Source organism: Haemaphysalis longicornis, unplaced genomic scaffold, assembly GCF_048455015.1.
Source record: "Haemaphysalis longicornis isolate Haplotype H1 unplaced genomic scaffold, Haemaphysalis longicornis Haplotype H1 scaffold_1, whole genome shotgun sequence".
In the NCBI taxonomy this organism is placed as follows: domain Eukaryota; kingdom Metazoa; phylum Arthropoda; class Arachnida; order Ixodida; family Ixodidae; genus Haemaphysalis; species Haemaphysalis longicornis.
The window spans coordinates 71634253-71651011 of record NW_027526203.1 but is presented as its reverse complement, the minus strand read 5'-3'; the positions used below and the strand labels follow the sequence as shown (position 1 = coordinate 71651011).

The following is a 16759-nucleotide window of genomic DNA, read 5'->3' as shown; positions in this document are numbered from 1 at the left end:
GCACGGCTGCCTGTACTGTAGATAACACATGTGAGATGAACACGGTACAGTCCCGTCTTCTCCTGCTCGGCTGTCGCGTTCCACTCTCATGGGCAAACGAATAGGTCGCAGCTGAAGACAAACCAAAGGGGCACCGAAGCATCTGTCTCACGCGCATCTGCAGCCGACGTAGCAACAAGGCCATTTGCACCCGATTCAGCCTGCCCGACAGGCTGCGGCCCGCTGCGTGGTTATTCTTTTGTCTTTGACCTTTGAAGAAGCACGTTCTGTGGAAGGTCTGGCAATTGGGCAGCTTATACGAAGATAAAGACATTAGCGGCCTGTGGCTTTTTGTTCTAGCTTCAGTGCTGTAAAGCCTCGGCATCAAAAACAGCCAAATCCTAGCGATGGAACGCTTCCAGAAGGAACGCCGTTCCCCCTCTGCCGTTCCTCCGTGAACGCAATGAGTTACCGTTACCGTTACAGTTCCACTCACTCTTAATGGAATGGTGGCGTTTCTCCGTTTTTCACAAAAGGAACTAGCTCCAGGAACGCTGTTCCTTGGAAGGCTGTTTTGTACAACACTGCTCAACATACGTACTGGTTAGGCACATATTGCAGTGACACAAAATGCAGATGATTCAACACCCTTTTCCACAACACTAGTTTCATAATGTTTTCATAAATAATGGTTGCGAAAAAAAATTACTAAATTCAAAATTTTTGTACAGACGTTGAATAAAACAAAACAAAAGGTTGTAATAATTAACCACCAGTCGTAGAAAAATTTAGAATATACATTTGGTAGGTAAACATTTCAAAAATCCGTCCTAGAAAAAAAAATTAAGTCGCACAGAGCAATCTGTCAGATATAAAAAAAAATGTTGGCATGCGTGGTGCACGCACCTTGTGGTGAAGCCCAACATTCATTTCAAAATGCAAAATTTTGGATGGTTCTCTGGAAGAAATCCAGTGGTTTGACATTATTACAGGCACCAATTAGTCCACACGTGATGTGAAAACACCTTGTGAATGACTACGGCCAGCACAAGATTCAGGGCAAGCAAGCGATTGGAAGAAATCTGCTTTGAGTAGAAAACCAAGCTCAGTAGCGGATGCGTGTTGACGTTCTGATCATTACTTATCTGTCAGAACTCTCTTTTGCAGTTTATTATCAACTTCTGACTCGCTATGATAGCCCTGCTTGCAGGAATAAGGTGTGATGCGCCAGAATTGTGCCCAGCAAGCTTTCACCAAGTAGCTGTCGCGCGACGAAAAGAGTTTAGCACTATGAGCCTCCTACATTGCAGCGCCACCTAACATTTTCAAAAACAATATCAAGCCTCTTGGAGACATTTTCAGAATACAGTTCTACTAAGAAGCGACTCTAGACCTTTGGAAATACCCTCATACGGAAACAAAACTGCCGGTGAACAGGTGGCAGTGTTCAAGGCTGATTGGAAGTGCCCTCTTTGTCTGAACTGATATCCGACGACTTTGTTATCTTTTGACTTTCAGCTGGAGCTTGTTAGCACAGAAGTAAGGCGTGGGTGTAGTGCAATCACAAGTGGCACGCTTTGAGGAACAGTAACGGGCGACGTAGGCGCCATGGCAAATCGGCTTGAAGTTGGGTAACTGCATAGTAGCGCCAAATATGAATTTCGCAGCGCAAAACCGAAACCAGAACTGCTGGAAACTGGCTGAAAATGCGAGGTCCAATTGTTAGACATGCGGGGTACCTTCAGAAATAAGCTTTGGCAGAATAAAGCTACCCTTTCTCTGAACGAAAGCTCACGAGTGAATAGCTGGTGTCTTTTTGAGGTAATTAGTATCAGCTCTCAACGTTGTCGGATTACAAATGTGGTATTTGACTTGCTGGGAACCTTTTGATCAAGAAAATGTGATGGTAATGCAGCATAACCACAAGCGGCACGCTTTTTTGTCAAATGCAGAAGCCATGCCCCATTTCACAATTAAAATGGTTGCAGCGCAAAAACGACGACGGACGAGTGAGGAACAAATGGGACGAGCGCTAACTTTCAACTACTTTATCTGAGAAAACACACACGAAATATACACCGGTCAGGAATGAAAAAACCCAAAGGCAAGTAATCGCTAAAAGTGCACACACGCAAGTACACAAAACACACGCGGCACTAGGCAATCATCGCCACATGAAAAGTCACGCAGGAAGGCCAATTCTTTATGCGTCAGAGCCACTGAAGGCGCACTTACACAGTGTTCCCTCAGCGTGGCTATCTCGGCAGCTTCGATAATCTCCCGAACCGTCTTGTCTTTATGCCTGGCCAAAATGCGGGTGCGTGTAAAATCGGGAAGGCAGCCACAATCACGGCAGTGGATACCGAGGTGGCCACTCACAGCACGAGTCACATTGTAATCATGCTTGCGGAGCCTGTCGTTAGTGCAGCGGCCCGTCTGGCCCACATACTCCTTATCGCAGACCACAGACCCCTTATCGCGGACCAAGGGTATCGAGTAGACGACGCCCTGGTTGCACTCGACAAACCTATTCTTGTGATTAACAGAGCATGATTGGGGTTCCCTCGTGCCTCCATTGACGCGTTTGCATAGCGCCCCCAATTTGTTAGGCGCGGAGAACACTACGTTGACGTTCCCACGTCTTCCTACCTTTTTGAGGCGGTGGGACACGTCATGAATGTACGGGATGACCACTACCTTTTTCCTAACTTTTTCGGTTAGGTCCCCCTGACTCGGCACTTTGCTCAACTGCTTCTTCAAGTGCTCGGCAACAGACACGACCAGATTTGTAGGATACCCCGCTGACGACAAGCGGTCCACTTGCTGATACAGGCTGGAACGCATAGCATGGTGGCAGGATTTCTTCAAAGCATTACCTAAACACAAGTTAGCAACACCCCTCTTAACAAATTTTGGAGTGCGCAGACTTGTAAGGCAGTAACGGTTTGTTTGCCCTAGGCTCGTACTTCCAGCAGACGTGGCCTCTGCAAAACGTGAGCGTCAGATCCAGGAACCTGATCGAGCGATTCTCAGGCACCTCGTGGGTAACCTCCAAAGGCTCAAGGCACTGCCGAAAGCTCCTGAGCACATCAAGTACGGAGGTTACCCACGAGGTGCCTGAGAATCGCTCAATAGAAAACTGAAAAAGTTAGCTGAAACTGAAAACTGAAAACCGAAAAAGTTAGGAAAAAGGTAGTGGTCATCCCGTACATTCATGACGTGTCCCACCGCCTCAAAAAGGTAGGAAGACGTGGGAACGTCAACGTAGTGTTCTCCGCGCCTAACAAATTGGGGGCGCTATGCAAACGCGTCAATGGAGGCACGAGGGAACCCCAATCATGCTCTGTTAATCACAAGAATAGGTTTGTCGAGTGCAACCAGGGCGTCGTCTACTCGATACCCTTGGTCCGCGATAAGGGGTCTGTGGTCTGCGATAAGGAGTATGTGGGCCAGACGGGCCGCTGCACTAACGACAGGCTCCGCAAGCATGATTACAATGTGACTCGTGCTGTGAGTGGCCACCTCGGTATCCACTGCCGTGATTGTGGCTGCCTTCCCGATTTTACACGCACCCGCATTTTGGCCAGGCATAAAGACAAGACGGTTCGGGAGATTATCGAAGCTGCCGAGATAGCCACGCTGAGGGAACACTGTGTAAGTGCGCCTTCAGTGGCTCTGACGCATAAAGAATTGGCCTTCCTGCGTGACTTTTCATGTGGCGATGATTGCCTAGTGCCGCGTGTGTTTTGTGTACTTGCGTGTGTGCACTTTTAGCGATTACTTGCCTTTGGGTTTTTTCATTCCTGACCGGTGTATATTTCGTGTGTGTTTTCTCAGATAAAGTAGTTGAAAGTTAGCGCTCGTCCCATTTGTTCCTCACTCGTCCGTCGTCGTTTTTGCGCTGCAACCATTTTAACTATGTACCAACAAGCCCAACTGGTTCTCCATTTCACAAAAGTACACCACCTCGGCTCGCAAAGAACACCTTCAAAAATATTAGTGTCGCCAGAGCAAGAAAATTTAAACTGATTCTAAAAGAGCAGTGCCTAGACTAGGTGCACGAGAAATGACTACTTGTTGAAATGGGCAATATAAAGCATCGATTACCGGTGATCGATTTGAATAGGTGTGCTAATGAAAAAGTTTAAATGATTTGGTTGACAAGCAGCATTGGGTGTTCGTGGAGCACAATCATGAGTTTGTGAGAAGTACAGAGAAAAACTCTCAGTTCTTCACATTTTGATGAAATGTTTGGCTTGTGAAGAACTTGCAACATTTTTTTTTAGAATTTTACTTATACACCCTTCATTGTTTCTACCTGCCACACCCGTAAGAACAAGTCAATGCGTTTTGGCGTGCTTTGGTGACATTGGTTTTTATCAGTCATTTTATACCACGTGTAACCTCAAAGCCATGCTAAGCAAATAAGGGTCCCTCCTATGGGCGTGTGATGGTGCTCCTGTCACATTCATGCCTAACAATCATTATTTGTCTTTATTACCACCTTTGTGTTTTAGAGGCATATACCCCAGTATATTCGCCATTTTAGCGCATCATGTTCATGCCATTTATATTTTAACCATAAACATGACATTGAGTGACCACTCATGCATGGTTTGGGCCTACTTTGGCCCAGATGCCCTGTGTCAAGAATTAAGTACTACCTTTAAAAAGACATTTTACTTGTTTTCTAACAAAAACAGAACCACCTCGCCCCAGTTGAGAGAAACTGCAAAAGCAATGTGAACTGGGACAGTAATCGTTTTTTGGAATCTTTCTACATGGGCAGCCTTCTAGCTATAAAAATGAAAGTAGGGGTGCGTGTGGTTGAAACAAGTCTTAACTTTCATTTTAATATAGCCATGCAGCTACAGTTAAACCTGGATGTGACGAACCTCTATGTAACGAATTCCTGGATTTAACAAAGTTTTTCATTTCCCCATTTCCACCTTCATTGCAGCCCATGTGTTTCCGACCTCTATGAAACGAAGGAGTCGTTGCAGTTACACGGATGTAAAAAATTGGCTACGCTGATAAGTCAATGTTTTTTGACTTTTTTTCTGAAAAATCTGCTGGCAAAATGCACTAGTTTAGCGAATTTAGCACATGTGAGTTTGGTGTCAGTTAGGTGCTTGGCCTGCCTCTCAACGTGTAGTCGCTCGCCTCCACTGATGCCTGTGGTATGGGTTTGTGGGTGATGAGTTCTGCTGCCTGAAAACGACAAGATTTGTCTGTTCAAGACAAGCTCACAATATTAATATTCTTTCTCCGCCGGCGAGAAAGAAGAACGTCACCATTCAGTACAGTGTGCCAGCTAGCATCCCCTCAACAATTTTGAGTGTGGAAATGAGCATCAAGTTCGCGAAAAGGGGCCCTGTCAGCATGTTGTAGCAGCAAGCGCAAATCATGCATTTTTTCAGTGCGAAATATATCCTTGAACAAGGGTGAGTTCAGCATCCCTGATGCATAGCATATTGGTTTCAGTTCTGCTTCATTCTTGCGAGCCTTAACTCGGAATCTGCATGTGACGAAAACCTGGATGTAACGAAAAAAATGCGAATTTCTGTGAGCTTCTTTATATCCAGGTTTAACTGCATTTGAAAACATGTTGCATCATGACTTTCCACAAGCACTATTCCACAAGCTTAAAAAATTGTATTTCTTCTCTTTGCACGTGCTCATGGTTTGCTTGGAGATGAAAAACTGTGCTGGGATCATGTGTGACTTTTCATTCGTGGGTTTCTACCTTTCCTTCGCAGTCCTGCGTGACGTGAAGGAGCGGGGCCGAGATCTCGAGAAGGTCCTCCAACAATACACAAACTTTGTCAAGCCTGCCTTCGAGGACTTCTGCCTACCGGTGAGTGCCCACTTACCTCACGGGCCAGCCAGCTCCGCACTCATGGGGATTAAATAAGTAATGAGTCGGTCCAGTCAATACGTGTATCGTAAAAACGAAAAAAGTATTTGGTTATACAAATCACAGAAACAGAATACCCAAACCAAAGTACAAAAACTTTTCTAGACATGCTAGAAATGCACATTTATGGTCCAATAGTGTTCTGTGTTGAGGTGGGGACGGGGCCTTTAAATAATGAAAATCATGAAAAACATATATTGTTAGGAGACCTGTTTCAGTGTCAAAAGAGCAAATAGAAACTGAAAACAAAAGTGGCTGCATATCTGCTCCTTTCGTTGCAAATGTCGACGAAAGATGATAGTCGACTGCGCCCCTGCCAAGTAAATGCCTCCGTTCTCTTTCCCGCTTACCTCTCATGCCGTTCCTGTCTTGTCTTGTTCTTCTCAAGATAAACACTCTAGGGGTTTGCTCAAGTCAATTTAAATTTACCGCGTTCCACTGCTCCAGTGCGGGTGCCTCGATGCCAGCGCTGCCGTACGGTGGAGATGCGCATGAATCAAGGCACCCTACTTTGTTTATAGAACCACGTTGACCTACTCCACATGCGTTCCAAGTGGAACGTGGAACCTACCTAGTGGAACCTTTCGTTTCTGTTGCAGTTTGATTTTTTAAATGCCGCCAGGTAACGCGGTCAACTGCAGGTGACGGTTTTTTGCAGTTGATGTAGTACTATCGCAAAAACCAAGCATCCATGAATTTTTTAATAAAGGAACACTGCAAATATCATTTATGTATTCATTTTCTGCCTTATATTTGCCTAATGTCTTGTTCTTGTTCAACAATGTTGACAAGTATGAACATTGACACCGGACTTAGACGTTTAGATTTGGCTATAGGTATATAGGACTATTGCGGAGCTTCTGTTTCACTCTGGCTGGCTGGCTGAATCGAGTCCCTGGCGGGCAGACAGACTGACATACATTCAGTCAGACCAAAATTTCTGCGTCTAAGTTGGCCGAGAGAGACTATCGTCTTTAAAACACTGCCGTGCTCACAGCTCTATAGCCTGTTGTTCCCACTGCTGAGGTGGGTATTGTCTACCAGCTCGAGCCCTACCTTTTATCTTTTCATCCTCCTCTTTGGCAACATAACATAACAGATGTGCAAACAACCCGCAGTTGGTCGCTGAAATGAAGCCACTGATTGGAGCAACATTGGCTCCCACAGTGCACAGTGCTCCCTTTGTTGGAGGTTGTCATGGGAGCTTAGCTGTCATCTTGCCTGTGCAGCACTTCAGCAGCGGCTGTAGAGATAATGATCTCCGGGCCTCATCATGCGTCGCCTGCTTACATTATTGCTTATATCCATTCGGCTGCGACCCCTAATGTACTCGTATCACAACAGGAATGCCCAATGTTTGGCATGTTTCATTACACAAACATCCGGCAATTGGTATGCAAAGTGGTTGAACACAAAGAAGCGATACAGAGCGATTTGGCTGCAACCAGTTTCGGTGGGAGACACGATGTGAGCGGCTGCGATAACTAAGAGGGAAAAACCCAAACTCGTGGGTTCATTGCAGTGTTGGAAAATGACATGATGTTGCTCTGTGCAGGTGCTTTGCACAGTCTGATGATGAGGCCTCCTTAATTTGCATTTTGTATGCTCAGAACTGCTCCAGAGCAGCTCCGTAGTATTTTATTCGCTTATGGAATTTCTATTGTGAGAGCAGCTTTGCACTGCCCAGGAACTGCCCAGACCTGCTCTGGGCAGGCAAACTGGAGAGACGAAAAGGCATTACTGGAGTGCTAGCCACACTTTTGAGCACCTGTCGCAACCTTACACATATAGATTGGCTCTTTTGAAGGGAAATATAAGGTCCACATCGAGCTGAAACAACAGAAAAAGAAATTGCTTCTCAGGAAAACTGCGGCCGTACTTAAACAGGGCTTAGGCCACCGGTGTCCTGTAGAAAGTGAATGCAGTTGGAGCAGTAACAGCACGGCATGCGAACCTAGCCAGGTGGTTACAGTGTGGCCTCACATAATCAAGACTATTATCGAGCCATCTGAGTGTACAGTAAAACCCCAATGATATGTCCCCCGGATTCACAACGACCCGCTTCTTACGACAGATCACCGCGGTCCCGGCAAACTCCCCATAGAAACAATGCATTAATGTACACACCTTGGGTGCACGTGGTCTGCTTCACACAACGGGCCCTGGCAGTGATAAAACGGCGTTTTTCCCATCTGTTACACTGCTTTGCCACATCATTCCAACCTTTCTTTATTTTTAACCCCGATTGGACCTGCTTGATGTGCAAAGGTCCACAGGTGGGCCAGACCACTTGCTGAACAGACGCAAGCAAGCAGGCGAGTACTTGTGAGCGGGAGTTAACCTTTGACGGCCCCACCCGGCAACAGAACGCCATTGCGCCAACCGCAACAAGTCAAAATCCAGATGGCCTGCAGAAAGCGAATTTGGAGCTCCCATAGAGCGGACAAACATGAAAACACATACAACGAAACTTTACGGCGATGACTGAACACCCACTTTCCTCGTCCGTTCAATCCAAGTTTCTTCCTTTCACACGACGCTCTCTCTGCTCTCTACTTATCAGTGTCTTTCAAGGCCGCCTTGTTGCTCCATTCCGTTCTTCCCCACCTTTTTGTCCATTGCCATTTCGTATTATTGTTTGTTTCGCTTGGCCTTGCCAGTTTCACACTTGCCTTTTCCCCTCTCAATTTGCTCAGGTGCGTCGGCCTTCCCAGCTAACGTTCTCACATGGCGCGCAGTGCATGTCTGGCGGGCTAGCGCAGACGCAGTGAAGGGGAGAGGAGCACAAAATAGGCGTTTTTTTTTTTTTTTTTTAGAAACTTGGGATTTTAGCTAAAGGTTCACAAATTACATGAGAATGCAGTAAGTATATTACAGTCGAATCCCGCTACAACGAAATTGACGGGACGTGCGAAAAATTTCGTTGCAGCGAAAATTCGTTGAGGCGAAATCTGCCCCAACACACCACGGAAAGGCCAGAAAAATAGCCCCGTGCGTTTCCGCAACATTGGCAGCATAATACAATGTTTAGAAAAAGGAGTGACGCGCAATAACTCATGTTTATTCGGATAACAAACATACCAATGGTTATCTGTTTTTTCACCACCCAAAGAACGCGTTACGGAGGGGGGTGAAGATATGCAGGCCCAAAACGTATCGCTGTACAACAAGGCGTGTCCACCGAGCTGATTACTTGCAGATAGCTGCTAGGCCGTGGGAAGCCCCCCTCTCGCTTGTGGCAGGAGCAGTGCCGTTATCTTATCCTCTGACAGGGCACGGCAGCTACTGACCTTGGCAGGCAAGACGCGCGCGCTTGCATTTAACATGACCGCGCGCTCGCGACTAAGATAGGATGACTAGGCTTCAAGACCAAACACGCAAACATGATTTTTGCTCTTGGCTATGCAGAATGGTAGAAGGGAAACGGCAAGGACAGCTGCTCACAACGCATACATGACGGCACCGCGCCAGCAGCGGAGCACATTCATGCAATTTCAACTGGATACGGATTGGCTGTAGCTCTGGGGCTCCGCCTTGGCGAAGCGGGCCTGCGCCTCGTGTAAAGACGGCCAGCCACATCGTTATCACCATCAAGCAATGGCGTGCGCCTATGAGTTATTTTTTTTGTTTTGGGTGGCGGTGTGGTCGCAACGTGCATTTTCGGTGAAACTAAGCGTCCTGAATGTATAAAAAGTTACAGATAGCTGGCGCTATGCTTATTTTATTGTAAAAAATTGTTCAAACCCAGCCCAAATCATCGAAAATTTCGCTAAAGCGAAAGCAAGCCTGACAAATGGTTCGTTGTGGCGAGGAGTTTGTTGCATTGACTTCTATGGCTAGCTGATGGGGAATTGGAAATATTTCGTTGAAGCGGAAATTTCGTTGAAGCGGCGTTCGTTGTAGCGGGGTTCGACTGTATACCTGTACCCCAATCATACGAATATCATTATGTCATTTTTTTTATATCATTATGTCATTATTGAAATGTCAAGATTCAAGAATATTTCTTGAAAAAGTTTTGCCTAACTGTAAAAAAATTTGGAACGCAACAAGGTGGACTCCTGCCGCTACCTGCCCGTGCACCTAACCAAACTTAGTGTCATCTATCTACGAAAGTATTTTTGAGGGGCAATTTGTAAATTTTATGCTCAATTTACGCCTGCTGTACATTTCTCTAAACATGTTTTGTTGCTGACGAGAATGTAAATTTTTCGCAATGAAATATGAAATTCGGCTCTCAGCTAAATTTTTTTCTAACTTTGAGCCTCAACATTACGAAAAGTACTCTGGTTACAACCTTCACTTCTAAATAAACACACCGAATATTATAATTGTATAAAATATGACTAAGATGCAATGGGTATGCAAGTTTGAAGAAAAACTGAAAAACTAATTTCAGATGCTAATATAAATTTAAGCAAAGCTTCGTTTCTTCTTAAATTCTCCACAGATGTAGGCCTTTACATGCACTAGCATTACCATCAAAAACGTGTTGCATCATTTTGTTCCTGGAGTGCGTACGGCGTGTGAGAGGAGCCGTATCCGCACGGCTCTCCACAGCATACTGTAGTGATAGCGACTTCCCTCAAATTTGTATAAAATATTTATGTTTTGTATAAAAGGCAAATGGTCTCTTCACGGATACAATAACTGAGAATGGAACAGAAAAAATGGCATTTTTAATGTCCACATTGGCACCATAGCAAGCATTGCGCATCCAATTTAAAGTGCGTAGTTTGGGGGAAAAAAGGGCAAAACTTTTAGGTTCAGCCTCTTATTAAGAAATCACTGTTTCAATTTTTGTTAAACTCTCCCAAGATGTTAGCGGCTAAATGTACTTTTGTTAGATGTGAGAACACCTAACATCATATATTGAAAATAGTGAAAATACAGCGCCCCTTTCCCACAAAGGCGGCACTGCTGGGATGTACTTTGGAGATGCGCACAGTTTCCAACAAAAGCGAACAACATTTTTCGGTTTTAGTTTTTAGAGCTTCCTCTGGATTTCTGGAGTGCTGACACTCTTCGTTTTGATATGCTATTTTGCCTTACGGAGCTAATTCATATGACAACACACCGTATCTGTGCACACCGCAATCCGAAATGCACTGTATACGCTCTATAAAATCAAATATTTCATGATACTCAAGAGGCACTCAGAGTGACTATGGTCTGCACATCGGTTGGCGCGGGAATAGTTCACAAATGTTGAGGGGTGGGGGGAGAGGGGGAACGGGGGTTTGTGGTCGTCGCATGGGAGCCAGGTGGCTTTGTAAAGAAGGCCATCGACCCTCTAGCATTCCTTAAGAGGAGTCTGGATTGCATTTGTAAAGAATGCATGCAACATAGTTGGAGGAATGTTTAAACACCAGGCAGCATTTTGCAACATGAGGAGGATCTGAAGAACTGAAATTCATATGACCAGAAACATCGCAACCGTGTTGTCTAAGAAAGTCAAGTGCGCACTCTTCTTGTACATGGACTAAAATGAAGTTTCCAATCACCGTGGCAGAAAAAATAAGTTTTTATTATTATTTTTGTGTTAAATGGTGCAAGGGTATCTGCGACCAAAGAGCAACAAGACTCTGTTAGGTGGTCCTTCTGTGTCAGGTTTGTACTTAAAATGTGTATGAAATGAGCATGGGCATGGCACTGCCTAAAAAAAACTATATATGGGTGTAGAGGGCCTGTAGACTAAAACAAAAATGATTATGATGGCGGATGAGAGGAACAATGGTTGATACATGAGGGCGCCTGGAGCCTCAGAGCGTGCTGCGCAGCCAGGCTCCCTGTGCGCACAAAAGAGTCTTCAGAACCTCCCTGAAATTGGAGAGAGTTTGAGGTCTGAAGTCACGCCCTGTATGAAATGAGTTTTGAGAAATTGACGCCTGAGAAAAAATAAGTAGTGATGATCAGGGCATGCGTTCCCCGGCATTCAGTCCAGACATGTGGCGCAAACAAATACCTATATGGCAAGCAACTTCAACTACACAACAGTATATAGTTTCGATAGGGTGCTGATGTTTGAAACGGCCATTTTTCTACTGTATTCTGTGTAATATTACCTCATCTGTGATTTTTTGACCTTTGGACAAAAAAAAAAGTCAAACATGTGCAAATCTTAGGGACTTAGCTATGTCACTGTTTCATGTCTGAGCACCCAGCGAGAAGCATGGCTGACAGGGCTCCATTCTCGAGCTGCACACACTTCAGTATCGATATGGTGTAAGGTGTTCTTACTTCTAACCAAAGTATATTTAGCCGCCAACATGTTGGGAGAGTTTAACAAAAATTGAAACTGATTTTTTAATATGGGGCTGAACCTTAAAGTTCTTCGTTTTTCCCCACACTATCCCCTTCAAATTGGACGCAGATGGTTTGCTATGGTGCCAATGTGGACATTAAAAATGCAATTTTTTCTGTAAGTTATTGTATCTGGGAAAGAGTCATTTGCCTTTTGCACAAAACATATATAATTTCTACAAATCTGAGGGAAGTCGTTATCACTACAGTGCGTCGTGGAGAGCCGGAGAAATACGGCTTCTCTCTCACGCTGTAAGTGCTCCAGGTACGAAATGATGCAACATGTTTTTGATGATAATGCAAGTACATGTAAAGGCCTACATCTGGAGAGAATTTTATAAAAATTGAAGCTTTTTATTTTTTTTAGCATCTGATTTTTTTTTTTTTCAAACTTACGTGCCCGTTGCATCTTAACTGTATGTTATACAATTATAATATTCGGCGTGTTTTATAAATGTAAGGAGCACACTTGATTAAAATTTGAAGGTTGTAACATGAGTATTTTTTGTAACATTTAGGCTCAAAATTTAAAAAAAATTTAGCTGTGAGCCAAATTTGATATCTAATTGCGAAAAATTTATATTCTTGTCTGCAACAAAACTTCTTTAGAGGAATGTACAGCAGGCATAAATTCAGTGATGTGATAGCTGCGCCAATTGCGCCTAACTGCGCTGAGAGGTAAATCCTGTTACATCCTGCTACAAGGACTCTGATTTCAAGCAATCTGCGCCAATCTAGCGCCGAAGCTTTGTTTCGCCAGGCTTCCTCGATGTGGCGTGCTTTTTGCACCCCGAGTGTTGAAGAGAAGGGAGTCTTGGGAGTGTTTTCTGCTCGCAAAAACGCACCGTACACCCCACAGACGTGCTGACGCTGCCGCGGTAAAGTCCACCCACACGCTGCGCGCAGCGCGGCCTGTGGCGGCAACATGGCGCCGGCTTCGGCCACAAAGTGGCGTGGGGATCTCGAGCGACTGCGTCTAACAGCTCTCTAAAATGCTGCTCAAGGCACACACGAAGTTGCTTGTGCGGTAAAGGAGCTTATAATGGGGGCGAAAACGGTACTATAAACCATCATCCGCACCGCTAGTGAAAGCGCCCATGCAATATCTGCCGGGGTAGTAAGCCTAAGTATCTCTGTCTGAGCCAGCTGGCTGTCTCGAGCGCTTAGAAACTTCCACCATGAGGCGCGCGTCTCCCCATTGGGGCAAGTCGGCAAGCTCCTCCCACTGTCGCGCGCGTCGCGCGTCAGTTTCTGACCGAGGTAGAAGGTGCCGCGGGCGCGATATCGTCGATGCGGGCGTGAAAATATTGCGCTCACAACGCCGACGCGCACGAATCACGTGTAAAAACGCGCTATGCGGTTCACACTTTACTATCTGCTTTGCAATAAAGCTTTGCGAGTTAGCACAGGACCAGGATAATTGGAGATTAATGAGAGAGGCCTTTGCCCTGCAGTGGGCGTAGATAGGCTGTGATGATGATGATGATGAAAGCTTGGCAGGAGTTCACCTGACTAACTCCGAGGGGTCGAGATGGAGAGGGCATTGCAAGGGTAGCTAGCGGGAAAGGGGAAAGGGACGAAAGTTCAAGATGGCTTAATTTGGGACCGGCTGTAAGCCGGTTCATTGAACAGTTTTGAGCTTCGAAGAAAGTGATCTTGCCTGACTCAACATGTCGTTCAGGAGGAACGCTACAGGAGCGCTTCAGGAAAGCATTTTATGATAAAACTTTCTTTGCAAAGCTACCTTCATGAAGAATGTGGTCGACGTTTTCACTGATTTTTTTGTCTTCGTTTCAAATAAGTTAGCCGTTGGTCCACCTACACAATGATCATCATAGGTGACCCTCTTTTACAAGCTGGGTGGGCGCTTCATGAAGACAGTCTTACCACTCAAAAAAGCAGAGTTGCCGTTGTTGCAAACCTAGTCCCCTGCACATTGGAAAGCGAATGTAGAAGTCGGAGAGGGCATGTAGCATGTGATTTCGTCTTGGGAACCCGGAAAGAAACAGGCATTTAGGCAGGGCGCTAGAAGCTTTTACATAAAATGCACTCAGTACATTCTGTCGCGTGTCACTGTGTTCCATTCATTATGGTTTTACGAAACGTTCTGTAGCCTACCGATTGGAATGCTACCCCGATAGTCGTTTTTTAAATAAAACTTAAAATTCTTTCATGATCTGTTGGCTCATGCAGTGAATGCATGTACACACTTGCGCGAACTCTTTCAGTGCTTAAGTCTGGAGGCATTTCATAGTCACTGCTCAAAGACATCTGTGCAGCAGAAACTCGTCTGCACCGAAGGCATTTTACTTGTTTCAACATTTCTGTGTGGCCAGGATGCTGCTTTTGGGGCTCCTCTCGGTTGTTTTGCTCCCCTTCTAGCAATATTTCTCAAATCTTAATGCTCGTTCTGGCTGCTCCAAAACCTACTTTTGGCTGCTCGAAAAGCTGCTGCAAAATGATTCGACCCAATCACATCACTGAAATTGAACATAAAATTTTCAAAACACCCTTCATAAATGTTTTTATTGATAGATGTCGCTAAGTTTGGCCAAGGTGCACAGGCAGGTAGCGGCGAGGGTACAACTTGTCGCAATCCAAATGTTTTTTGTTTGGGTGAAATTTTTTTCATAGAATATATCGATGAATGTGGACTTTTGAAGAATCTGAGAATGATAAAAAAAAAAAAATTCAGGCAAACTGAAGAGGTCAATCAGCCACCCTTTGTTTGAATTATTATCAAATCACCCTGCACTGTGAATACACACGGGGACTTGTATCGACATTAGTAAGTAGAGGACAAAAACTACACAAGATGTTGCTGCAAAACTTCCCGGTTACCAGTATGATGTTCTACTGTAGCTGAAAGCATTAGTGCTTCACTTTTTACTTGCCGTTTTCTCAAAACAGTTTTTCTCTGGACGTACTGCTCGGGAAGGGCTTGCCGCAGGGACTGCTCCTGAGCTTTTCGTGCTCATCCTGTTTCTAAATAAGTTTCTTAGGGCATGGCAGTCCTTCCTTTTTTGTCAGAAATTGTTTTACGAATGAAATGAAAAATTAATATTCAGATTGTCTTGAACTACAAAGTAACACAGCAACGTTTTGTTGAAATTTTTTCTGTGAAAAAAAAAAAAAAAAAAGAGAAAAATGGCCTCTCACTTTTCCTGGGGAATTTGTCTTACCTGGAATCCTTGGAACAAATCTTCTGGTGCAAAAGAATACCAGCGGGGGGAATCAAAAATTGAGCTGGTGTAAATTGTAACGTACATATTGTGATTTTTGAGGGAGTGCTTCTCATTACCTGAAATATTTGCTCTTGTGTGTGCCTTTCCCTTTTCATATAGCACGCTTCTCTTAGCCCTGCTGCTATAACTGGCTGTGCCCTCTTTTTCAGACCAAGAAGTATGCGGATGTTATTATTCCGAGAGGCGCTGACAATGAAGGTTTGTGGCTGGCTTGTTCTCTTGTCTGACACCTATTTTTATGTTCAGCTGTGATTTCAATCAGTCAGTCAACTAAGATTTTTCACCTGTCTGGTAGTGTGAGATAGATTACACAACATGGTGCAGATAGCTGGCAGCGCTCTAAGTTTTCTTTGCCCCCACACAAGCATTTGGGGCGGCGTAGCAGTTTGGAGAATACCATGTTGCATAACCCGGACTGCCTGCAACAAAAGGATTAAAAGTTCGCCGTTCTGGGATGACAGCTGTAAATAGGGGGCATTGTTGTTTCTTCCAACACACCAGCTTTCGGCTCTGCCGGTACGAGAGTTCCTGCATGGATGTGAGTCCGCTTGACAGTTTGAAGGCCAGTAGGCATACCAGTGTGCCGGGGGCTGGTAACGGCTATCTACAGGTGCGCGAATAGGACTAGCAAGCGGTCATTGCACTTGAAGTACCACAACACACAAAGTATATAGTATCTCTCTTTCTCTCTCTCTCTCTCTCTCTCTCTCTCTCTCTCTCTCTCTCTCTCTCTCCTCTCTCTCTCTCTCTCTCTCTCTCTCTCTCTCTCTCTCTCTCTCTCTCTCTCTCTCTCTCTCTCTCTCTCTCTCTCTCTCTCTCTCTCTCTCTCTCTCTCCCCCCCCCTCCTTGTTGGAAGTAAAAGGAAACGAGAATTGGCTTAAACCACAGTTCGAGCGCACATGCATCATATCTCTAAAAACATGACGCAATGAAACTGAGAGAACATGTTTTTCTGTTTTGTCATTGTTGTGGCGCCAGTGGCTATCTTTCGAAGACGTTTTTGTCCACCCCTAAGGGGATGGTGGTAGCTCTGCATGTGCAAGCCCACTAACAAAGCTGTACCTGATCAAAGCGGCTGTGTTACTGTAAATTCCTTTCATTGCAAAAACGGGCAAGTTGGTAGTTTCCGCATGCTGCCATTTTCGAGTGCAGGGTTTCATATATATAATAACTAGAGGAGAGTATGGTATCTGTCGTGGTGGGCAGGATGGGTAGTGGTTGATCTTTAGCTCTTCATGGTTTGCAGAAAGTACTATCAACTGGGTTGTGCAGCCAGTTCGTTTTCATCGTGTGCTTGGCTGCCTTTGTGTGTGTG

At 45.0% G+C, this 16759-nt stretch overlaps 1 protein-coding gene across 3 annotated transcripts in view; it reads left to right on the top strand.

Moving 5' to 3' along the window:
* LOC144177386 (uridine-cytidine kinase 2-B-like) overlaps positions 1–16759 on the top strand; it is a 64254-nt gene that overhangs the window by 36123 nt on the left and 11372 nt on the right. For all 3 annotated transcript variants that reach the window (XM_077705261.1, XM_077705260.1, XM_077705262.1), the window contains 2 exons: positions 5739–5836; positions 15594–15642. In XM_077705261.1, coding sequence (XP_077561387.1) covers positions 5739–5836; positions 15594–15642 — 147 coding nt within the window. The remainder of the gene's footprint in view (positions 1–5738; positions 5837–15593; positions 15643–16759) is intronic.